Raw genomic sequence first — 25,664 nt, forward strand, 5'->3', positions numbered from 1 at the left:
ATGGCAGGTTAGGCACTAGCTTGACCCTCACAACTTGTCTTCATTCCACCACAAAAATGCTCATAGCAGTGATGACCAGTCATGGAGATTCTGTTTCATCACGCTCCCTGGGCCCCTAATCTTGGAAGTAAAGCCTATAGTAGTCAGCTCAAGATTGCTGATCCCTAGCACAGAAGCCTTCTCTGGCTTCTTTCTACCTCTCTTCCAATCAGCTCCAACCAACCAACCAAATAAGTTAAGGTCTTTGTATTCTAAGGCCTTTAATATCTATGATTCTTATAGTAAGTATTGGAGACGCCATGTTCTTCCAGTCTTAAAAATCGAGTGATTTCAATAGCCAAGCTATGGAACCGAGGTGCTCCACAACAGATGAACAGATAAGGAAAATGTGGTACATACACATAATGGAATATTAATCAGCCATAAAGAAGAATGAAATTATGGCATTTGCCAATAAATAGATGGAACTGGAGACTATCATGCCAAGTAAAATAAGCCAATCCCAAAGAATCAAAGGCCAAATGTTCTCTCTGATATGTGGCTGCTAACATATAATAAGGGAGGGGGAGCAAAGAATATAAATTCATTGGATCAGACACAGGGGAATGAAGGGAAAGGAGGGGAGATGGGAATGGGAAAGATAGTAGAATGAATAGGACATAACTTTCCTATATTCATATATGAATACATGACCAGTGTAACTCCACATCACGTCCAACCATAAGAATGGGAAATTATACTCCATGTATGTATAATATGTCAAAATACACTCTACTATCATGTATATCTAAACATAACAAATAAAAAATTTATAAGTCTAGTGATTTGGCCCAAGGATACTAGTCTTAATGTATATAAAAGTTGGAGCAGATGTGGCTGGGGCAGTAAAAGGACAAGTGAGGGGATAATGAGAAAGTGAGAAAATACATTTCCCAAGGGGCACTTGGGAGAGGGCTTAGAAACCCCTGAGTAAAGCCTTGAAATGCAGCAGGGAAAAAGATCTTAACATTCTCTTTGTATTATCACAGATGGCTTCACAAAAAATGTGTGCATCCCAGGGGGAAGGAAAGAAGTTCATTTCTGGTCTCTGAAGAGCTGGGCACTCAGTAAATCAGAATTATAGTATAGACACACCTGCCAGGATTCTGCCAACACTCAACCGAGCCCATTCTGCTCCTGCTGGCCAATTAACTAAACATTTGATTAATGATGTAATGGACTTCTCAGAGTTTAGAAGGACTTTTTGGGAAGTGATTTAGATGAACTGTGTCTGTTAAAAAGGATGCTTCCATTGATTCCTGTTTCTTACACAGACTGCCCTGTGGCAAGCAGAGGTAGACCAAATCGTTCCATGGCCTACAGATATGGGAGTTCAGGCTGTACAGAATCCAGCCTTTGACTTCGCTTACTCTGGCATTTAGGTTAATCAATGTCTGAAATGTGCAAAGTACGGAGGTCTTCAAAGTCTTTAGTGTCATCATCCCAAAGTCCATACCAACATAGTGCAGTTCAGAGACAGATCTATGTAAATGTAAAAAATGAGGTTTAACAAGCATTCATGTAACAAAGATGAAAGGTCAGACAATTATCCACTATTATCCAAAATGGCTATTTATCTAAACATTAGGTATGAATATTGTAAACACTTTATATAACATTCTGGCAATGTATTTTTTAAAATAATATTCTGGATGCCCATCTGTAAAAAGTAATTGTGATAATGCTGGTATTTCACCTTTTGCACACACTGTAAGCAGAATAGAAAGGAAATCTTGAGTGTTTCTTAGAAAAACCTACATTTCTTTAGAATTATTTGTGGTGAAATTTCAACCAAAAAAAAAAAAAAAGTCAAGAGAGTATATTTTTACTTGGCCTGCCACAATTACATCTCATGATATTGTCTCATAAAGGGAATTAAAAGCTTTGGCATACAAGGTCAATGATAAATATTTCTCGGCATAAAGTTCCCCAGATATTGTATCATAGGTTAAGTTACAGAATTTTGATGCATATTTAAACTTTTATTAGCCCCTTTTGATAATGAATTGAGGTTTGAGAAATATTTTTTCATATATAAAAGAGTTATCTTGTAACCTTTCATGAGTGCTTTTGGAATTTACAACAGATTTTTCATATCACATTTTTTTAAAATTTAGATAAGTATGACCTTATCTCCCAATATTTTCATAAATTTATCTTATTTCATTTTTATATCTCTAGTTTTAAGAAAATTGGTTATTCTACAGCACACTGATTGAAGAGGCATATGTTTCATCTACTAGTGCATACACAGCTCCTTTTTGCACTCCCTGGAGTGCACAACTTTTAAACCTTTTTGTTTTTTAGGTAATTTGTTTCCTTTCTAAGTGGCATGGCTTTCATTAAAATATCAATTCATTTTTAGTTTACTTAATTAGCTATGCCTTTACCACTTAAAATCCTATTATTTCATATTTGAAAGGCTTTTCCTCCATTTAAACATAACTTGGTTCTGTGATCTTTTATTGTCACCTCTTAGTGCAACTTCTGCTGGTAGAACTGAAGCTGTGGGAAAATATGTGCAACCTGGATAAAGATTCAGGGGCTGCTTGAAAACCAGCCTAACAAATAAAAAAGCAAATGATTTAGGAAGTGAACAAAATTACTTTAGTAATACATAAAGACAGAGAAAGTACCCAAGGATGGATAAGCATATTATTTGAGGTCTTTTTAAAAATACTGATTTTTGAATGTTTTGTTTTCAGCCAGATCATTTAGAGCTCTCACTGCTCGATGCGCACATTCAGACCATAAACTCTCTTGACTCTGTTTTCATATTCTCTAACCCTGGAAACACAGCCCAGCTTTGTAGGTAGATTCTGCACAGCAGAGAAATGTGACTCTGAGCAGAAACTAGCATACCTGACAATTATATTACACACCAAAAATTAATTCGCAGCATTAGAATTCTAGATATCTACCAGTTTTGGTGAGTCTAGTTAATGCAAGCCAAGCCCCAGAGTCTGAGCACTACTGGATGAAGAATAAATTGACTTTCTAGCCAAAATATAGTTGCTTCTGCAGTATGATCATCCATCTAGGTACTCCTCGTTTCTCTTAAATATAAGATTATATTTAAGATACTCAATGACCAGTAATAGTCATGTTGGTACAGAATGATAGTTATTCATATCTGTCAATGACTTTGAACAGATAAGAAATAGTGGGTGCTGTAGTATATAGGCAGGCATGGTCTAGCATCCAGGAACTCAGGCTATCGAGGTAATAAGTACTGGTCACTAAATCACACAACTCCTCATTAATTGCAAAGATGTAAAATGCCAACAATTGGATCCTAGCTGGGGTGGTCAAGAAACACCTCTCTGAAGAAATAAGGTTTGGTTGAGATCTGAGAGTGGGACTTAAACTAAGTTAGACATTAAAAAGTCCAACATGGCTTGGGTAGGGAATAAGTAAGAAATACACCCAGAGAAGATGAAACCAGGTTGTAGAAAGTCCTGTTGTGCTGAATAGGAGATTTAAGTGTTCATTCTGAGAACTACCAAAAAGTTGCAAGAAGAGAGGTATCACCTGATCTGCATTTTAAAAATCTTGTTCTATGTTAGCAAGATTTATGGAACATCAATTGGAGGGAAGCAAGAGTAGACACAGGAAAACAGGAGGTGACCACAGAAATTCTGGTTAGAGTTGATGGTAGCTCATACAAGGCCAAAGTCAGTGACTATGGGGAGACAGGTTTGGGGAAAGAATGCTAGGATTTGGTAATTTAGTGTGGTGATAGTGGAGAGGCCAATAGCAAGGCTGACCCCAAGGTCAGGGCTTGAATAGCTGGGTAGAAGACAAAGCTAGTCACTGGAGCAGAAGCAAATGAGTAACAAGAAGTAGAACAGGATGACAGATTTTTCCTAAGACTTTTTTCTCCTTCCATACTTATGCTCTCATTTTCATAAATGACAGCTGTGCCCCTGAACTTGAGTGGGAAGTGGCTTCCAATGACAGTTGTCAATCTGATTCTGGCAAACTGTTCCTTTAATTTTAAAGAAGTAATTTACATGTTAAGGCTTAAAATAAATTACATATTGTTAATCTAGATGGATACTACTAATATAAAAATCCATTTTAAAAACACAACCCCAAAACTTAAGTGGAATCAACCTATACATTATTAAAGGGGCTTTTCACTGTGGCATAGTTTTTGAGCAGACCATTAACCTGACACTGAAGTCCACTCACTCTTCACCCCATCTCCAGGGAGCTCCTGCCTCATCCCTCAACACCTTAGAGGCTGGTTCTCATCTCACTGTCCCCTTCCCTTGAATGTCTATATCCCTTTTCTCCCTATACCCACTCTCCAGCCTGCCTCCTAGTCACCTTTTAAGCTCCTTCTCGGAATCCCTGCCTGTGGAAATCATCTATTCTTTAGTAACCATCCAGGCTGGGTGGCTGTTGCTTTATTTTAATTCTGTTCAAATGATTATGGCCCACAGGCCTGTCTTCTCCTGCTGAACTCCAACTTCCTTATAATCTCAGGACATGGCATAGCACTGCACAAGAGTTGTTGCTTCGTACATGTTCAGCTGAACTGAACTCAGGTGGATCCCTCTGGCATATGTTTTTGGGCTGAACATTAGCCTGCTTCCCATTTCCATTGCAACTCTATCTCAGCACCCCTTACTTCAAAGCTGTGTCTTCGTGCACCTCCACACCCTCTGGCCCTCACTTCCCCACCTGGCAGGGAGTTTCAGGGGAACAAAAGGAGGATGGAATTTTCATACTGAATCCTCCCATCACCCACTATGCAGCATCCTGCCTGTACCTCATACTTGGGAAATAAACAGTGAATGTTCATGACTATAAATTGTCATATGCCTCTGTGACTGAGACTCCTGCTCTACTCCTCTTGGGAGAAGTTATGCTGCCCCATTCTGAAGATGACTAATTTTGCCCAGTGACTGGGAATAATAGCACAGGTCAACCAAGACTCAATATTACAGCAGGCAACCTGTAAAGCTCTACTTCTTTTCTCTTGCCCCAACTAGAAACTGATCCTTTCCCAGAAAGCCTTTTCTAAGAAAGACACTCACATCTCAAACCAAATTTGGGAGCCAATCTAAAAACCATTATCCATAATTTCTTAATCACCCTTTCTTTCTCATCTAATTATGTTTATTTCAACCAGCATACAATCAAGTTGGAATATTTTTCAGGGCAGGAGACAGTCCTTTCTAGTTGTCAAGGAGAAGGGAAAAAAATCTTTTAGAAGAGAATTATTGATCATCTCCGAACAGTGGCCATGAATGTGACTGAATTAATGGGAGACCATTCTTGTCTTGAGGGATTTGTAGGTCCTGCTCCATGGGCCTGGACCCTCTTTTTAAAGCCATCCCCATTGTGTGTTCATTTGGTTCCCCACTCACACATCACTGGCTATCATGAGAGGACGGGCAAATGCATATTTGTTTGTTTTGGGTGTTGTTTAATTTCTACCTCCAAGTGTAAGATTCTATATGGATAGAGAGGCTTTTGTTTGGTTCACTGCTGTGTTCTCAAACAGTGTTTGCTGGATAAGTAAGAAAACTTAAAAATCTCATTTTGGGCAGGCTAGGGTTGTGGCTCAGTGGTAGAGCACTTGCCTAGCATGTGTGAGGCACTGGGTTTGATTCTTAGCATTGCATATAAACAAATAAATTTAAAAAGGTTCATTGATAACTATATATTTTAAATCTGATTTTGGAGCTTCCTGTGTAAAAAAGGGCAAATCCATAAAAGGAAATGAAGACATTTTGTGAACAAATGTGGAATCAGAATCCTAATCCTTTCATTCTCTCATTTGGCTTTCTCTGATAGATAAAGCATCTTATTCAAAATATGCTATTAAATTTGTCATAATTTGATCCACAGTAAGAAAAACAAGGAATTTGATGCTTTATGTACATGAAAAAACTCCTCCCTTTCCACTCCTATTTCCTGATGCCCCAGCTCCCCACCCCACTAGTTTGGAAAGCCGACATTCTGAGGCCAATGAAGGAGTGTTTATATGCCATCAGGCAACTGTAACACATTTTGTTGTTAAAGGCTCAAGTACACACGATGTGTAAGAGTACCCAGGAGAGTCCCTCAATTCATTATTTCTGTCTCCTTGCACAGCACACTGAGCGTTAGTTCCAGAGGGAACAGTAAGTGCCACCCCACATCCAGTTGGGCTTTGACTCGAGCACATGCTAGGAATGCCCAATTACCAGTAAGTCATTTTCTGTTCCCTCTTTGGAACAAGTATGATCAAAATAAATGTCTTACTATGGCAGGAAAAGCCATCACTTTTCTGAGAAAACTGAGCTAAAACTCATTAGCAGGTATATAGACTCTCCTTCCCCTGAGAGTTGCAGTCCTTTCTCCTGACAGACTCAAAGCTGGGTAAAAGCCAGTTGAGAATCCGAGGACCCCAAGTCTCAGCCACTCCCAACCCCTGGCCCTGCAAATACCCAACCATCCTGCACCTGTCTTTTCTGAACAAAACTGAGGATGGGGTAACTGGTATCTCCCTGAGAGACTCTCCTCAGCCTCAGGACTTGATGCCAGTCTATGGTATAGCATGCCTCTCATCACTAAGGCTTGCAACACTTATCAGAGGTTCTGAACTTTGGAATCTCACCTGGGGCTCTAAAATGTAGATGCCACTCACCCTCAGATTCTGAAACAGAATGTGTGGCATAGGGCCTCATGATCTGTGGGTTTGACAAGACCTCCACTCTGTTAGATGACTTTAATGCCAGAAGTCCAAGGACCACACTAGAGAAATACAAATCCATATTCACACTTGACACCTCCTGTTTCCTATAACAAAATGGACAGCAGTTTTTATCTATTTTTAAATAAATGCTCTCAGATCCATGGCTATTCTGTGACACACTATGACTGTGGCTCCTAGTCTCTCTCCACTCCAACCAGATTACCTCAGACTTCACCCTGATCATGTTTTTTCTCTGCTCAGAATCCTTCCATAGCTTTTTTTTTTGTTTATCCTTTAGCCTTGTATTCATATTTCCAGAATTAGCAGGTTGAGGTCAAGGACATGATAAGCACAGGGGTTATCAGAAAGAGGCGATTCTGGATGGTGACCAATTAGTCATGCATTAACATAATAAATTTAAAAAATGACTGAGAACATTAAGGATGTTAAAAATTTATTGTGGAGAGGAAGACCTGAGGCTCGGTAACTCCTGGGGCGACTTCCTCCTCTCACTGCGTCCTAGGCCTCACCAGCCTCCCATTATCTTCTGGAAGGAGGTGCTCAGGTCCTTTCTTGGTAGATGCTCACCATAGAAAAACCACTTTCTGTCAGGATAGTGTTTGCATTAAGAAAAACAAAGTAAATACCAACAAGAATATCAAGGAAGAAGGCTGGGGTAGGAAAGGGGCATGAAGCAGGCATGAAGTAGGGCAAGGCACAGCCAGCAGGGTGCGCTATGGAGTAATCAGGAGAAGAGGGGCTAGTAGTCCATGAAGTCCTCAGACAGGAAGGGTCTGAGCAGGCCAGTGAGGAGCCTCTAGCTCACTCCCTAGCCTGCAAAGGCTGGGAGCACACAGAGAGGAGCAGAGCCCAGAGCTCTCAGTTCTACCTCCTCCTAGAGAAGAGGGACAGAAGATGGCCCAAAGATGGTGACACCAAAGGGAAAGTGGGGGGGGGGCATCTACCTCACTCCAACTGTGGAGCAGGAGCTTCCATCTCTTCCTCCCTCCCAGATTCCTCTAAGCCTCCTACCCTGGGCTTTTACTCTGCCACAAAAAAGCATCTATTATCTACTTGAAATTGTCCAAATGATCAGAGGATTGCCATCAAAAAACTAAGCTGAAAGATGGCAGAATAAGTTGGATATCATTATCTTAAGTAAGTACATGGATGATTGCACGGTCGGTGTGACTCTACATGGTGTACAACCAGAGAAATGAAAAGTTGTGCTCCGTTTGTGTACAATGAATCAAAATGAATTCTGCCATCGTGTATAACTAATTAGAAAAACAACAACCACCACAAAATGAAGCTGAGAACTTTAAAGTTTCTGATTACTACCACAGCAAATGAATATCCTTCAAGATATAGGCCACAAAGATCAGCATCGGCAAGGCTGAGTTAATGTGATTGTAACTGAAAAATAAATGAGAATGGGTAGTAACTGTTTTAGGGTAATTTGTGCTACAGATAAACAGCTGTAATTTTTAAATGATGGGACATCTGGAAAGGAGTATTGGAGTCTGACTGTCTTATAGCTCAGGTAGTCTGAGGATTAATCTCAGGCTGTCAGTAGCTGTAGGTTGTTGTGCAAATCTTATCCTTTGGGACCAATTAATCTATCAGGGCCCTTTGATCAGTGATATTCCAGCAATAAAATTACAAATCTCTCAAGGTCAGAGTGTTTCTCTTTTCCCATCACCCAGCACAGTTCCTGAAAGCAGGGAGGCTAACAAGCATGAACTTTGATGTTAGGTGGACTTGGGTTTGACTCCCTGACCTGCCACTAGCTGTGTGACCCTGGAAGTTTATTTAATCTTTCCTAAACCTCAATTTCTTCATCAGAAAAATGGGAACCAGCAGTGCACAGTGGCACACACCTGTAATCCCAGCAATTTGGGAGGCTCAGGTGGGACTGTAAGGACAAGGCCAGCTTCAGTAACTTAGACCCTCAGCAACTTAGCAAAACCCTGTTTCAAAATAAAAAATAAAAAAAGACTGGGGTTGTAGCACAGTGGTAAATAGTTGCTGGGTTCAACCCCCAGTATTTAAAAAAAAAAGGCAGGGGGGACTGCTACCTGTCTCATATGTATAAAATAAGAAAAACCAAGTGATGGGATTAGATGTTCGATCACATTTATTTACACACATGAGGAATCCTGAGCTTTGAACAACATGAATTTTATAGACATATTTAATCTAAGTAATGAAATCTCAGGCCTGGAACCAGTCTTCCCTCTGATGTTTGAATCCAACTCCCAATTAACCATTATGTTTCAAACTTTGAAGATGGTTCCCCCATGTGTGCATTCTCTGATCTGATTGGGTACAGAAGGTGGCCCTGAGCCTTGGTTTCTTAGATATTTTCATTCTTTCATCTTATGGGAAGAGAAAGTTTCTGCACCCATTATTATTCTGGTCACTTTTTTTTTCTTAACCACTAATCATTCTAAGAGCAACCCACAGTGCTCATTGTGTATTATCCAAAGCTGTCAGTTGGATTACACAATGACCAACTTAGTTTAGAATGATTAAGGAGCTATAGTCACTACAGCTGGTGAAAGACTATTTGGAGGTTTTTGTTTTTTTTTTTAAATTACTCTCAAATCCCTTTCAGACACTCTTTGGCAAGCAAGAATTGACATAAGAAAAGTTCTAAGTTTTCACATGAGGCTCCAGAAAAATTCATGGAAGCAGATGAGATTTGTACTGCCCTATCCATTTGCAGTAGGTAGAGGAACTACGGACTTCAAAATTAATTTTCATTTCATCTCACTCTAGTCAGAATAGCATTATCAAGAATACAAGTAATAACAAGTGCTGATGAGGATGTGGGGAAAAAGGCACACTCATATATTGCTGGTGGGACAGCAAATTGATGCAACCAGTGTGAAAAGCAGTATGGGGATTCCTCAGAAAACTTGGAATGGAACCACTGTTTGACCCAGCTATCCCAGGCCTTGGTTTATACCCAAAGGACTTAAAATCAGCATACTACAGTGGCACAGTTACATCAATGTTTATAGCAGCTGAATTCACAATAGCTAAACTATGGAACCAACCTAGATGCCCTTCAACAGATGAATGGATAAAGAAAATGTGTTACATACACACAATGGAATATTACTGATCCTTAAAGAAGAATGAAATTATGGCATTTGCAGGTAAATGGATAGAGCTGGAGAATGTCATGCTAAGGGAAATAAGCCAATCCCCAAAAACCAAAGGCCAAATGTTTTCTATGATAAGCAGATGTTGATCCATAGTGTGTGTGTGGGAGGGGTGGGATGGGGTAGGGAAGAATGAAGGAACTTTGGAGAGTGCAGAAGAAAGTGAGGAGAGGGGTGGTGTGGTGGAGATGGGAAAGATGGTAGAATAAGAGACATTATTACCCTATATACATGCATTATTACACTACTGTTGTGACTCAGCATCATGTACTGCCAGAGGGGAAAAAAATTATGCTACATTTATGTACAACATGTCAAAATGCATTCTACTGTCATGTATAACTAATTAGAACATTTTTTAAAAATTATCCAGTAAAAATATTAATTTTCATAGATTCAGAATAAGTCACTAGGTTCTGATAAATTCTGCCACCTGAGTGGAACGGCTTAAAAGCAAGACACTATTTTTAAGGGAAGACACAGGAGCCTCCAATGTGTCATAGCATGTTCACACCATCAAGAATTCACCTAGCCCCTTCAGACTCACCTCCCACCATCACTTCCAAGAGGCAGCATCCTGTTAGACTTCTCCTCTGTCCCCTGCCTGTAACTTAGCTCCCTGCTTTCAGGCCCTCCTCAAGAACACCACCCCCAGCTTCCCTACCTGTGCTCCAAGGACTAGTGAAATCTCAGCCCCACCAGAGGGAACTCTCTGCTCCAACTCCACCAGCTCATTGTTGTTTTACTACTTTGGCCCTGAACCCAGATAGCCACGTGCCATTTAAAAGTCCTTAGGTATGTGTGTCTGCACTTGAGGTAGACACTTCAATCTCCTGAAACAGGTACTTGCATATAGTATGTTCCAAAACAATTTGCAGATTTATTTTGCAAAAAAAGGGGTAAAAACCATGGGAAAGACAAGAAGAATGGGGGAGGCTTAGTAAGACAGCCTGTAGGGGGTACTCTGAGAACATCGCTCTGGCTAATGGAAAATGGAATGGAATTGGCAGCTCTCAAAAAGAGCGAGCATGTAGTTAGTCCTTGTTTCTCCTCACAAGTCAGGTCTATCTGGAATTGAATTAGCCCTTTTACACACATGGGAAGTGGAGGAGTGAGGGGAGAATAATAAAAGGGGGAGACCAGTGATGCTGTTGTGGAGTGCCACTACAGACATTAGTACTGTCCTCTACTAAGCTGGAGAAACAAAATAGGACTGAAAATTATTCTGCCAGCAATAGTTTTGGAGGCATGCCCTATCCATGCCTCTTTTAGCTTAATGACTCCAAATTTTACCTTTAAGACTTATTTCCAGAATGATTCGGACTGAACTTTCCTATGTTCATACATGAATATAAGATCAGTGCAACTCCACACCATGTTTAACCACAAGAATGTGATCAAAGTTATAATGGGTTGAATCCTATGTGTGTATAATATGTCAAAATACACCCTACTGTCATGTATACCTAAAAACAAATTTTAAATTACATAAGGTATACATGTATCAAAATACCACACATAACTTCATTAACATAAAAAGTTTTGTTTTTATGTTTCAGTTAAAGATAAATTTAATTTTTTAAAGTTTAAAAAAGAAAATAAGCAGTAAGCATCATGATGACTTTCAAGTGCAACTCACATTTTATAATAAAAATTTATATATTTTTTATCTAAAAAAATCCATTCCTTTTTCAAAAAAAAAATAAATAAATAAATAAAGACTTATTTCCATCATTCCCCAGGTCAGCAGGGAAGAGAAAGCTGAGAATACACCTGGTGGAACCCAAAGGAAAGGTGTCTGGCCAGCTCCGGCAGCAGATATTTAAACAGAATCTCCTCTTCACTGGCCTTTATCTTTTTTTTTTTCTTTACTATAATTTGAATCCTTGGAGGGAAAAAATATTCCCACATCCAGAAGTGGTAACTGGGCAAAAAGTCAGGCAGGCAGAGGCTGGTATGCTCCCCACAATGGGGTATCAGTCTCTTTCTTGTCTTTTCCTTTACCTTCTTCCTTCCTTTCTCCTCCCATCCCAGCTATACCTGTTTTATTGCCCTCTGTCTTAAGCCTCTTTTCCTTTTCCTTCATTCTCCCCGCTTCCTGGGTGATGTGTGTTTTTCCCCTCTCTCATTCACTTCCTCTGTCTCCCTGCCTCCTTCCTCCTGTGGCTTTTCCATGCTCCCAGAAGTCACATTTCTCTAGAACACCTGTGTCAGAAGGTGTTCTAACTAGCTGTGTGATTATGGCCAAGCTACTGTATATCTCTGGGTCTCAGTTTCTAGATGCTCTTTCGGTCCTTTGCAGCTCTGAGATTTGTCTCTGAATGAAATGGAATCAACCCACCAACATAGCAGCTGCTGTTGTAGAAACAGGAAAATCAGGCTAGGTGCCCCCAAAAGCACAAGCACCAGGGGGCGCCCGAGGACCACTCAAAGACAGAGGATTTACTACTTGCTTTGCAGGCACTGTTCTGGTATTGCAATCTGTCTCGTGAGATGGGTACTGTTGGTGGTGGTCCTGTTTTAGAGGTGAAGAAACTGAAGCACCATGAACTGGAGGGATTTTCCCATGGTCACAAAGACAAGTCACATGAGAATAGGATTTACACTCAGGCAGATTCAAGAGCCTGTGCTTGTATCCCACAATTCTGCATTGCCCTGGCCACTGATGCTCACATGCCAGATTCCCATAAAGCTACTTAGTAAACACCTCTGGATCCCAAATGTGCTTCGATTCCTTAGGTCCAGAATACATGTATAGGTCCATCAATCTCTCTACCTCTGACCTCTAACACATTTGCCTATAGCTATTATTATCAACTCACTATTGCCCTATGTCCTCATCAGTATCCTCTGGTAGCCTTGTTCTTTATATTTTCAAATGTGCCTGTCTTCATGAGCACTGAGGCTGTGTCCCTATGTCCTCTTCCCGGGATGGAAACACTTGGAAACTCACGATTTTCATATCACAATTCTTGTAGGCAGCCTCTAGCTACTCACCAGCAAAGCTACTACTGGATGGATTATGAAGGATAAATGGTATTCACTTCACAAGACCCAGACTGGGATGCTCTAATAGTTTGGTAAATTCAGCAAACAGAAAGAGACAGCTCAGAGCTGTAAGGGACACAGAGAGGAAGAAGCCCTGGTTTCTACTTGCAAGGAGATAAGAGAAGCATTCAAGGATTGAAGATAGTGAAATGTAATGCAAAGGTGAAAGTGTTTATCAAAATCACAACACTCTTGGGGAAACAAGGGACAGGAATATTATTTGTCCAGTCTGATCCTAAAAACTAGGACTGGCTCATGCATGGCTAGGAGTCAAGAGACCAAAGAGCAAGTCCCTCCCTTTCACCTTCAAATGTGTGAGTCCAGCTCCCTTCTGAAGCACAGCTCTGACACCTGTTGGGCAGTAATGGCTGTTTGGATGTCAGGTACACAACTGAGACCCATCACCAGATTTAGCCACCCTCATTCTCCCACAATTTCTTTGCATCTGTGCCAGTGTCAGATACACAGATGAGTGAATGAGCATGTGAGCAAGTGGGACAACAGTAAATGAAGTCATGCTCTCAGAAGGCACAGTCACATCTCCTGAAAAGAACAACAAAATTAACCAACCTGGGAATTCAGTTCTCATAGAAAGAAAGCCCAAGCCCCCACACGCCCACCTTCTAATCTTCTGCCTGATTTTGTGCGGCACCCACAACATATAAATTGAAAGGCTCTCATTTTGTAGAGTATGATGTAGCCACCCATGCAGTGCTATTATTTTTCTTCATTTTAGTGTAGATGTCATAGTTTCCACAGGAAAGTCTGATAACAGCCATTCCCCAAGAATTGAAGCATGGCATGTCCCCTGTTCTTGGGGAGGCCCTGCATCTGCCCTCCTTGTATTTCCTCTACACCTCTCCAGAGCCAGCCTAGTGTCACAGACCTAAGAACAGAAGGAAGATGAAGAGAATCCCAGGAGACTGTCCATCCACAGTCCACAACTTGGTCATCTTGGAGAGTCATGGAGAGTTCATCCCATGCCCCCTCTTTTGTGCCTGCAAAGATTGATACCTCACTCTGTCTCAATCACAGATGGCCTCCTGCTATCCTGTGTTCAGGGGTGATGTATTTATCTGGATGGCTTGATATTTCAGGAGCTGGACACTGCTTCTCCACTCTCCACCAGGGTTTCAGAGCTGGGCCAGCACATTAGCACTGCCCTCCCTCATAAAGTGTCCCTCTGATGACTCAATCATGGTCCCAGTCAGGAGAAGGTGCTGCAAGGGAGTTTGGGAAGCCCAACAAAGGGAAGTGAGCCTAGAGGCCCCTCTATTCCTGGGGCTGACTTTACAGTGATGCCCACACGCCAGAAGGTGTCCCAGTGTTAGCGATGACCCCCAACCCTGCATGTCTACTCAGGCCTCCAACACTAGGGCCCTTCCCAACAACAGCTGTGAAGACACACACAGTGGGTTCTCAGGTTCCTAGGCCTATTCTGCTTCACTTGTTCATTAGACCCAGTCAATACCACAGAAAGAAAGAACAGAAGGAAAGTGAATCATTATTCCATTTGTATAATCCAGAAATTGTAAGGTAGCCACAGGAAAGTCTAGCAACAGAAGTTTGAGCCCAAGCCCCCTGGCCTACCTCTTGTAAACTCAGAGGGAAGTGACACTGATCCCCATCTCAGGCCCATATATCAGATCTCAGGGCCCCTCCTGGGATCTTCAAGGAGACAGAAACAGAAAGCACAAGGGGAAAAGAATAGCTTATTCCTTCTGAAAGAGCATTTGTGTCAAGGCTGTCTTCCATTTCTTCTTTTTTCTTTTCTTTTTTGCAGTAACGGGGACTGAACACAGGGATGCTTTACCATGGAGCTATAATCCAGACCTTTCTATTTTTCATTTTGAGACAGGGTCTTGCTAAGTTGCCCAGGCTGGTCTTGAACTTACAATCCACCCATCTTAGCCTCCCAAGCAGCTGGGATTACAAGAGTGTGCCACTGCACCCAGCTTCCATTTCTTCATTATTTGTGGTCAAGAGAAAGCCATGACTGGTGTAACGATGCAAAACAGTTAAAACCTAAAGCAACCTCTAATCATGGAATGGACAGCAGATGATAACCCATGTTTTAAACCTAGTTTCACAGATCCACTTGCCAATAATATTCTGAAAGTTCCTGTATCTTGCCCCTACTTGGTGGAGAGGTGAGCTCACTTTATGTGATCCTTTGCTCAGATAATCCTGCAACCCCCAAGCTGTCTAGCAATCTCACCAACTGCGTGAGGTTCAAACTCATCAAAAGAAAAATGGTATATGGCTGCAAGGAATTGCTGCTCTTGAGACTGAGCCTCCCTTTCCAACATCATATAGCAAGAAGGTCCAGTCTCCAAGCTACTTAGGCAAAAAGCATGCAATTAACAAATCCAGTGGTTTTTTGTTTTGTTTTGTTTTGTTTCTTTTGCAAGGTGTGGGGATATAGCTGCAGGATGAATTGCCATTTCTCTCTATCAGTATGGGCTTCCATAGGGCCTGATCCACAGGTCAGGGACTTGAGCTCAGTCTGTCTCTTGGGATAGATGATGGCTGCAGGGGAGCAGAGCCTGTTACCTGCTGCACGTCCTGCTGGAAGACGCAGAGCTGCAGCCGCTGGTGAAGCCGCACCTTGCGGTGCTGCCAGATGCTCTCAAGCCGCCGCTGGTGGTGAAGCACCTCATGCACCACATCCAGCACCTGGTGCACCGCCTTGGAGTAGTTGGCTGTGGCTGTGAGGGACTCAGAGTTACCAGGACTCAGGGGACGCTGCAACACATCCAGCAGTGCTTTGCCATCCTGGCTGACCTGCAGGAAGGAAAGAGTTTAGGTCAAGGAACCAGAGAGGCAAGAAAGTCTGCTTTAGGGGTCCATGGTTAAGCCTGAGAATCTCAGTCATCTCCAGGCTCATCAAAACCAAGACACATGTTAACCAGCAACAGCTGCCACAGTGCCCAACCCATGGCCCAGAAGAGGGAAGGTCCTAGGGAAAAAAGTTGCCTGGAGCCACGGCCAGCTGTCTATGAGACCCTCATAAATTTTAGCTGCTAAGGGCAAGAACTCTGCCTTGTTCATCCCCACCCCCAGGTCTAGAACAATGCCTGGCACATAGCAGGCACTGGATGAGTATTTTGAATGACTCATGGACAACATCAGGCAGCAGAACTTCATTTCACAAATGAAGCCAAATATGTCACCACCATAAAATCCTTTCCTGCTCTTCCTCCCTCAACATCCTCTATGTGGCTCTAAACTTCCAGATGTATGATCAGAGACTCTGGGCCTCAGTTTCCTTGTTTGCAGAGGAAGAATGAAATTGGCACATACCTCACAGAGTTGTGATATTAAATGAGATAACATATGGAGGTGGGCTTCCATATCTACCCCTGGGATGGGAAGGAGGGGCAGTCTATGACCCTACATCATTTTCTTTCCCTTTCTTCAGGCTTGGCTGGGGGTTGAGGATCACACAGGCAGTTGGTATCCTGCACATGAGGCCACAGAACGCTCTCTGACTGCGTGATTGAGAGCACTAGAGTAGAATGATTGGGAGAGGAAACCACCACTGCCCACCCAAGCTCACCCACCCCTGTCTGCCATCACTTATTGCTGGGGAGGTAGCTTATAACGCAGAGGTAATGCCCTCCTGAGATGTGAATAAGTATCCTATGACCAATCCCAGATCAGACCTCTTCAGGGAATTCTGAGCAAATTCATTCCCTCTCCCTCTTCCTCTCTCTCACAGGAAGATGTGAGACGGAGGGCCAAGTCCTGGAAATCCAAGTCAATCTGAGTTCCAGGCCTCTGCCTCAGTCTCCACATCTGTAGGAGGCTGGCACCACCCCGACCTCTGAGGTGGGCTTGGAAAAGGCTCCATTGTATAAAAGGCTCCAGCCACAACTCACAGTGTGAACCAGTGAGTATATTATTAATCTCAGTTGTGCTTTCTACTTCTGTATTTCATAAATTTAGAGATTCTTTATTCTGGAATAAATTTAGAGATTCTCTACCCCTGGGTAGAGGCACAATATTGTCAAAAGAAAGTTTTGAACCATTTGAATCCGAGCTTCTGAGATCTGATTTGGCTCACAAGTCCCCTCCTTTGTGTCTTAGACAATGAAAAACTCTGTTGCCATGTTTAGTACTGATCACTGTCAGGCACTGGGCCACATGCCTTACATGCATCGTGTTTACAACCCTTGACTGCATCCCAGGAGGCAGGTGTTCCCACCTTCATTTCACAGAAGAACCTGAGTGGGATGTGACTTACCTGAGGTCACATAGCTACGAAATGGGGGACCTGAGATACAAACTCAGTTTTGACTGTGACAAAAATGCTAGTGTTCTTTTACATATGCAACAAACTCACCTGAAACAATAGTTATTAAAATGTTATGTCCCAAGCCATACTTCTCGACATTCTGCTTCAGTCTGGAATGAAACCCAGAAATCTGCATCTTTAACTGCCACTCGTGAGTCTAACACATGTGGTCTGGGAATGCATTCTGACAAACTCTCCTCTCACTTCTGCCCCAGAGGAAATGCATGGGCCAGATCTACATTCATTGTCCCTTCCTCTCCCAGCTTCCCAAGTCACATCTCTTTCTATCCCTCAAGCCCCTTCCTTGGAATCCACTCCAGTGAGTGAACCTCCTTACCTGTGGACATCCACATGATGCACCCATACGGAGCTTTTCTTTGTACTTTGAAAGGAATGTCAAAAAGTTTTTCTCCAAACTTTGTAATTATCTCCCTGCCTTTGATTTTTTTTGGTGGAGAGGACTTTCAGTTTGTCCTCATATCCATGGCAGCTTCTCACTCCTGCACACTTAACTCTACTCATGTTTTTCTGTGGATCTTGTAATAAGAAAATTCGTTTTTTGAGGAGCTTCTTCATAAAAGGAGTGGCAGCAAGGTTGGTGTGAACATATTCATTCACCAACTGTAAAACCAGAAAGCAAATTCACAGTAGCCAAGCCTGGTTCCTCACATTCCTCCCCACAGAGAAGAAAGTCAAGTCTTTACCCACAGGGTGAGGTAGGTGTGTGGGTACATGCCTTGAGAGACAGAGAGAGAGGATGCGTGCACAATGGAGTGGTGCTTGCTAAGGGCCCCATCTGTATCTGCTCCTGGCTGGACACCCATAGTTCACAGACCAAGATCCCTACAGGTATCTCTGGAAGAAGACAACCTGCCTCTCAGTCCAACTCAGGCTATTCCATGTACAGGCAGGGCTCTTACCACACACTCATACGCATACATGCACACCCAGAACCCCTGGCTCCCCTCTTGGTTCTCACCTCCGTGTAGGCCTGGGTCACCTGCTCATACAAGGACTGGTGGTGGTGGATCGCCAGCTCCAGGTCCTGCATCTCGGACGGCAGCCCGCCTTCACTGCACATCTTGCACCAAGCATCTACTCCTGACAAGAACTGAAAGGAGATTCCAGGTGAGTGAGAGTGGGAACACTGGGATGGGGATGCATGGGTTATGTAGAGAGGGTTAGACACCCTGGGAACAAGCACAGGGACTTCCACTGGTCTTCAGAGACCATCACAGCAGGCACATCTTTTTCCTTTAATTGGCCAAACACTAACCCCTAGAAAGATGAAGGCCAAGCCAGGCAGCTGTTTGGGAAGTGTAGTTTCCACAGAGAGGTTTATCATACAACTGTGGGGCCAGACAAGTCATCTGAAGGCTTGCCAGGTTTCACAACAAATGCAAGGTACAGGTGTGGGAACCGCTCACTACAACCCACATATACACTGGAGCCTCTTGCTCTGTGCACACCCACAGGCACCCAATAGGGACTGCGTGCAATGTAATGATAGGCCTCCACACTTAAGCTCTGTGTGCACACTGAGTGGTGAAGAGAAGTAGAGAACACCTCCTGCAGGTCTACCAGGAACCTGTGGCACTCTGCAGAGACTATCCCCACAGGGGATAAAGACTAAGGCTCAACAGACTCCCACTTGGGTCAGGTTCCTGCAGGTGGGAGCAGGAAGAACAGTGTAGGGGAACAGACTGTGCTGTGTCTACAGTGACAATGGCTCCTGGGATGTGATATATAGACGCATATCTTAACAGACATCAAATTACTTAAAAATTAAAATTAACAACTGTGGAAGATGATGGGTCTCCATGCACAAAAGGATGAGCTATCTGAAATCACTCAGATTTATTGGGTGGAAAAATACACCTTTAAAATGCAAATAATTCTTCACCCAACAGTCTGGAATGGTTCTGTCTGTGATTCCCTGCGCCTGGGTGCACAGCTCCATTTAAATTAATTGCCTAAATACCTTTTTATCTCATTGCCTAGAATAGCCCATAGGAGGACAATAAAGAGCTGCCTAAATAAACGCAAAGAAAAAATAGTCTTGAATCAGTTTTTTTTTTCCTCCCCAGTTTAAAAAAAAAAAAAAGAGCATGGTTTATGAATTTCCCTGAAGGACTGATAATACCCAAGGAAATCACATTAAAAAATAGATACAAATAAAATTGCTTCGGATCCAAACCAATCCAAGTCAGAAAATATCAAATAAAATTTAACTCCTTCCGTTCCTCTCAGCTCTGGCATTCCATTCTCTTCTGCAACTACTCAGCTGCTTGACTTGGTGTCACTGTCAGCTTCAGCCCCTGGCTGTTAAGGTTGATTTTCCATCCTGTATATCTTTGGACCCATTAGGCCATTTCTCAGCAATTCTGGAAAAGTGCCCAGGTGCCATCCAGCATCAGACTGCTGGTACTTGCTGACATCTCAGAAGCTTCTTTGCTGAGTTATTGCTCCTCCAATAACCACCTTACAGAGGAACTCACAAGCAACTTGACATTCTTGTATCAACTGTGTGGGGAGCAGCTCTTCCAGGTCCATGGGATTTCTTTGAAATACTCTAATAGGAGTCCTAGCTCCGGACAATGGTCAGCTTGAGGAGAGAAGGCCAGCGACAGATGGAAACAATGCCTTCCTTGCCAATCCAGATAAATCTTGAATAAAGTGTGAAGGAATAGTGCTGAAGAATAGTAGATTATACCTCAGTATCCTCAAGGTCCTAAAAATGGAGTGGTCACTATCAATCACTACTTTAAAAGGAAAGGTATGACTAGATTGCTCTCAAAGTGTAGGGCTATGCTTGATGTGTGACTCAAGTATTTATTTCAGTGATAGGAAGGTTGTAGGTGGAAATAAACAGGCAGAGAAATTTAAAAGATACCAGGATAGTGTATAGAGTGAATACTCATGGTAGTAATGTCTGCTATCTTGTACACACTAGGTATCTTATATATTCCATCTGCACTGTCACATCCTTATAACAGCCCTATGAGGCTCATGATCACCACATTAGAGAGGAGAAAACAAGCTCAGAATGGTGAGGTGATTCACCTAAGAGTTAATGAATAGTGGACTAGGGTTAGAAGGCACAGGTCTGGCCTCTAAGTCTAGACTTTTCCAATTATTCTATATTGCCTTCTCTGTTAAAATAGAAGGAGAGTATAACCATGTGTCTCAGGTTCTTTGATCTGTGAGTTACCCAAATGTGATACCAAGAAAGAAACTCAGGTTAAGACCATAGGCTTTTATGTTAGACACACCTGAGCTGAAATCTCAGTGACCCCATAGATTGTGTGATTTTTAACAGGAGTATGTGAGCAAACATTTAACAATCAGCATATATATGCAATGCTCTTTATTATAATTTCATGTAGCCAATGGATTTCCTGTAGGATGTTTTAGTTGAACTCTTGAATCCAGTCAACATACGGCTGCAGCGGCAAACTTGTAGAGTTCTGACACTGATAATGCTGAATGATATTTTCACTTACATTAAAGAGTAAAGTAAAAGTGAAAACACCTAAAGACTTATGTCAGCATTTCACTTGTTCATGATTGATGTTTGTGTCTTCTTTGCTGAATCAAATGATGATTTTTGAAGATAAGAAGAATATCTCCTTGATTTTATGTGGTACAATGTGGTACAACTATAGAAGGGCACATTTTTAAACTAAGTATATATTTTTAAACATTTCTCCCTAATTTTCTTAAGACCCTAGACAATCAATAAAACCATAAATCAAGCCCTGGTTTGCGGCATGTGGTGCTTCTGTGGTGTAAAACTCCTACCATGGTCATTTTAAACTACCAGTGTGATATCATTAAATGTGCAGAGGGAAGAGATGACCATCAGCATGCAGTTGTTTAGGATTCCCGCCCCCCAGGGGAAAAAAAAGATAAAAATAACTTCAAGAACATAGATAATAACTAAACACAGCAGAATAATCAGGAAGTTAGGAGTTTTGAATCCTTACTACCTTTGCTTTTAATGAAACATAAATTTATATAATTTAGTTTTAAGTAGCTCATAAAATTCCTGAAAACTTAATAACTGGCTTTCCATGAGCTGGCCTGAACCAGGCTCCAACATATCACAGGTTCTTAGGCAGGTCACTTAATCTCTCTGAGCTCTAGTGCTCCTTTTTGTTACAAACCTTGCTAACATGGGTTAGTAAGGTCATTCACTGGCCAATGCTCAGCCACTTAATAAGTAAATGGCAACTATTTATTTCTACCCATTATGTTGTTATTATCTATAACAAATGCTTCATGTAAATTAATTTCCCCCTGCTCACAGAACTCAGTGATCACTGGACTTTCATCCTTTTGGTCTCTCTGAATGTATACCAAGTAGACAGTCAACACCCACCCTCACCACCACCCCCAACCATAAACTACTAAGCAGGACATGGCTTATTTTTAACTGCTACCTCCTAACAGGATATTGGTCTCTTTTTATTTATTTTTGTTTGTTTTTGTTTTGGGGGGTAGCTGGGATTAAACTTAGGGGAACTCAACCATATCCCCAGCCCTATTTTGGATTTTATTTAGAGACAAGGTCTCACTGAGTTGCTTAGCACCTTGTTTTTGTTGAGGCTGACTTTGAACTCAAGATCCTCCTGCCTTAGCCTCCTGAGATGTTGAGATTACAGGTGTGCACCACTGTACCAGGCCCTTTCTTATTTGTATGTCAAGCAAGGCCACCAAGAGCTAATAGTGTTTCTTTGTGAACACGGAGGCTATGAAAAAGCCGAACACCAGTTACTGCTGCAGCTGTTCAGCAGGGTCTTGGGTGTTTCAAAAAGACAGTAGGGGATTTCTGCAGAGATGGCGTTTGTGTCCCCACCTTGCCATCCATCCCCCACTCCTGTTCTCTTCCAACTTGTAGCATCACCAAAGGTCTCTAGGCCTCACCTGTTCAGCCTTCTGATGGAACACAGCAGACATAGCCAGGATGGTGCTGCGTTCATCCAAGGCAGCGGCGAAGCTCTTCCATTCCTGGTCTAGCTGCGTAGAGATCTGCTTGATTTGCTGGGAGGCATAATGGCCAGCCTCAGAGAGGCGGGAAGCCACAGACATGATGCGGTTGATATTGACATAGGCATTCTGGGAAGCAAAAGAGAGTGGATGTTTAGTGGGGCAGGCTGAGAAGAAAACCACTGGGCACTTGTGGGGTGGGTATGTTTTGGGAGGAGGAGGCTACCCAAAACAAAAAGTTTAAGAGAGGCTGATATTAGCATACTGGTGTAACCATTGTGGGTCCAAGGGAAGTTATTCTCTATACTATAAAATCTTGGTAGATGGTGGCGACAGTAGCTGAGACTTCTCCTTCTGGAGAACCAGCACAGATTTTGTGCCAATTATTAATGCACATTAATGCATGGAATATCTTATGTGATCCTCACATCGAAAAGGTCACTCTAGGGGGATGGCACAATTCAAGAGCACTCTTTGAAAATAAATGGTTCAGACTAGGGTTTAAGCTGAAGGAGGCAAACACGTCTCTCTTACTCAGGAGAGAGATGCATCCAGGACATTACCACCACCTACAACACGGCAGCGGTGCTCACCAAAGACAGCACACGAGACATGATGATTCTACATCTCTCTGTAACAGACCAAAGATGCCTCTCCCATCCTCCATCTCCACCCCACCCCCCACTGCCTCTGCCAGAAGAGCTGAGTCACTGGCCACCAGTCAGGGTGTACATAAATACAGCATGTGGAGCCACATTTTTCCATGATAAAAATAAGGTCTGTGGACCCCCTTATCACTGCTTGACTTGATCCCAGATGGCATCTGTGGTTACTCCAAAGAGCACTTACAGGGACTCTCTTGACCCTTTGTCTCCTTCTGTCTTGTGTTTTGTTTACATTCATCCTCATCTTTGCTTGCCAATTAAAAATTCATGAACATATGCATTGTTTCCTACCAGACCAGCAAAAAAAAAAAAAAAACCCTCCAGCAAGGAACAAGACAAAACCCCCACAAACATAAGACAGTAGCGATTCCGGTTATTTTTAACTGCTACCTCCTATTTAATCGTCTGAAGTGTCAAAACAATCAAGTAATATTGTGGCATCCACAGGGAGCTTCTCTGAATCACACCACGTCTGCCTGAGGAAGGGCCAGGGAAGCAAGTTATTCACACACCTTCACTCTTTGTTATAAATCTTCTCAAATGATAATAAATATTCTTAAGCAACAGTATTTTCTCTAGGCTCTATTAGCTCAGGTATAGTTCATTAATACTGGGGAGGCTTAATGAAGGTTCTTTATTTTCCTCTCCTACTTCCCTCATGGTCCCCATTCATCTCAGCTGTCCCCAGCCTCCAAGCACTCCATCCCAAACCTGGGCCGGGTTGACGAGGTCTTGCTTAATCTAAAAGTTCTCTGTGGAAGCTTAAGAGGTTAAGTGAGGTACTTAAACACAAATCTATCCTGAAGTCTAATGACCCCTGTGTGCTATCTCTGTTTTTAGTCTGGTGTGAGACCTTCCACACACACAGCATGTTTCTGTAACAGAGCTAGAATATTACTGACCGTCATTATGTGAAATAACTACCCTTCAAAGACTAGGAGTCATTATCAGCCCTATTTCTGAGTTAGAACACAAATTCTTCTGAAAATTAAACTCTATTTATAGAACTGACTGGGAAAAACACTGTACTTGGAAATAGAAGAGGGAAAGAGAAAAAAAAGCATGTACTGATTTTAATAGTTTTACCTTCTAGAGGAATAACATTGAACCCCTTCCCTCAAATTTCTTGTTTCTATCATTGTCTTAATTTGTGATTTCCCCAAAGCAGACCTTGAATTAAGAAAAGAATTTGGGGCAGATAGTTGACTTGGGAGGTCACAGAGAAGACTTGTGTATGGGGGGTGAATAAAAGATGTATTGCTTGCTGGGTTCGTGCTCTGAGCAGATGGGGTTCATTCCCTCTAGAGACCTTTTGAGAAACTATAGAACATATTTCTAACCTGTCCGGCTGAGGAGAATCTGGGGTATTCATGTACTAGGTCCTACTGCTCATCTGCAAATGACCTCCAGGATTGGCTGAATGGTATAGGTGGGACTTTGAGTCTAATAGAGTTGTCCTCCCTGACTGGGTTAAAATCCTGAACTCTCAACATTTGTCCAGACCTGTCTTTGGTGTCCAGTTTTCCTGTCTGGGAGGAAGGACTTATGCACAGCTTTGGCCAGATGGGATGCAAGAAAAGCAATAAGAGGTGCTGGAGTTGTAGCTCAGTGGTAAAGCACTTGCCTAGCATGTGTGAGCACTAGGTTGGATCCTCAGCACCACATAAAAATCAAAAGTAAAAGCACTGTATCCATATACAACTAAAAAATATATTTAAAAACAATAAAAGCATGGCATTACCCTGTCCCCAGGTGCATCCTTGCCACCTGTTTACATTCTCCTCCTACCCAGGGAACAGAGGGAGGTGAACTTCCTAGCTTTAGAGATGTCCCACTGTGGCTGCCTCCAAAGACTGTTAACAGCTTGTCACTCACTCAAATATTTATGGAGAGTGTTGGGGGTGGTGGGAGATCAAAGAGAGTTGAGACAGGATTCCTGCCCACCCACCCCTTTGCCCTCAGGAGCTCACAGCTGAGATTTAGATAAATCCTCAAATAACAATAATTTAAAACAAAATGAAATCAAAGCTTCCACAGAGGTGGAAGCAAGTCACTGTGAGGATTCTGAGGGAAGGGATCTAAGCCACTAGCTGGGATGTTGGGAAGGGGCTTTCTGTGCTTATATGTGCTCACTCAAGGGTATAGGGAGGTGGCTACTTTCCCAGGTTCCCTTCAACTTAAGTCTGTGGTCGCAGATGAACACTAAAAACAAGCAAACAGACCACGTTTACCCTTCATTCTGGAGACCAGTGCAATAAAAGCTTTCGTGTTTGCTTACTAGTGGGCAGAGAGATGTCTTACTAAAACTAACAAATAATTACGTTTCACAAAAGAAGTAGAGGTAGCATTCCTCACAATAGAGGGATAGATAGAATGTTGACTCGTGCATTTATTGGGTCATTGTCCCTCCCACCCCGTAACTCCTTTATAGAATATCACAACACCCTGGTGAGTCACACTGTCCAAATTCATTAGCTTCTTCATGTATTTTTTTTTTTAAATGTAGAACCAGAGAGGAATGGCAGATAGATTCTGAACTGCAGTTGTCCCTCAGAATGAGGACAGTCGCGAACTAAATGAGAAGGGAAGAATGGCAGGGAAGGTCTCCAATTACTTAAAAGGAAAGAGCAAGGTCAACAAATGGATAAAGCATGTGAATAAATAGGGGTGCTTAGTTGCTAGGCATAAATGACATTTCGTGGTCTTTGGTCAGTCCATCAAGTAGTTCTGAGTGACTATTTATGCCTCTGTTAAAGAACATTTGC

General features: G+C 42.3%; 1 protein-coding gene across 27 annotated transcripts in view; it reads right to left on the bottom strand.

Moving 5' to 3' along the window:
* Kalrn (kalirin RhoGEF kinase) overlaps nt 1-25,664 on the bottom strand; it is a 626,048-nt gene that overhangs the window by 338,037 nt on the left and 262,347 nt on the right. For all 27 annotated transcript variants that reach the window (XM_078044068.1, XM_078044066.1, XM_078044074.1 and 24 more), the window contains exons 7-9: nt 22,172-22,363; nt 18,225-18,356; nt 15,502-15,732 (exon numbers count right to left, since the gene is read on the bottom strand). In XM_078044068.1, coding sequence (XP_077900194.1) covers nt 15,502-15,732; nt 18,225-18,356; nt 22,172-22,363 — 555 coding nt within the window. The remainder of the gene's footprint in view (nt 1-15,501; nt 15,733-18,224; nt 18,357-22,171; nt 22,364-25,664) is intronic.

Source organism: Ictidomys tridecemlineatus, chromosome 3 (genome assembly GCF_052094955.1).
Source record: "Ictidomys tridecemlineatus isolate mIctTri1 chromosome 3, mIctTri1.hap1, whole genome shotgun sequence".
Taxonomy (NCBI): domain Eukaryota; kingdom Metazoa; phylum Chordata; class Mammalia; order Rodentia; family Sciuridae; genus Ictidomys; species Ictidomys tridecemlineatus.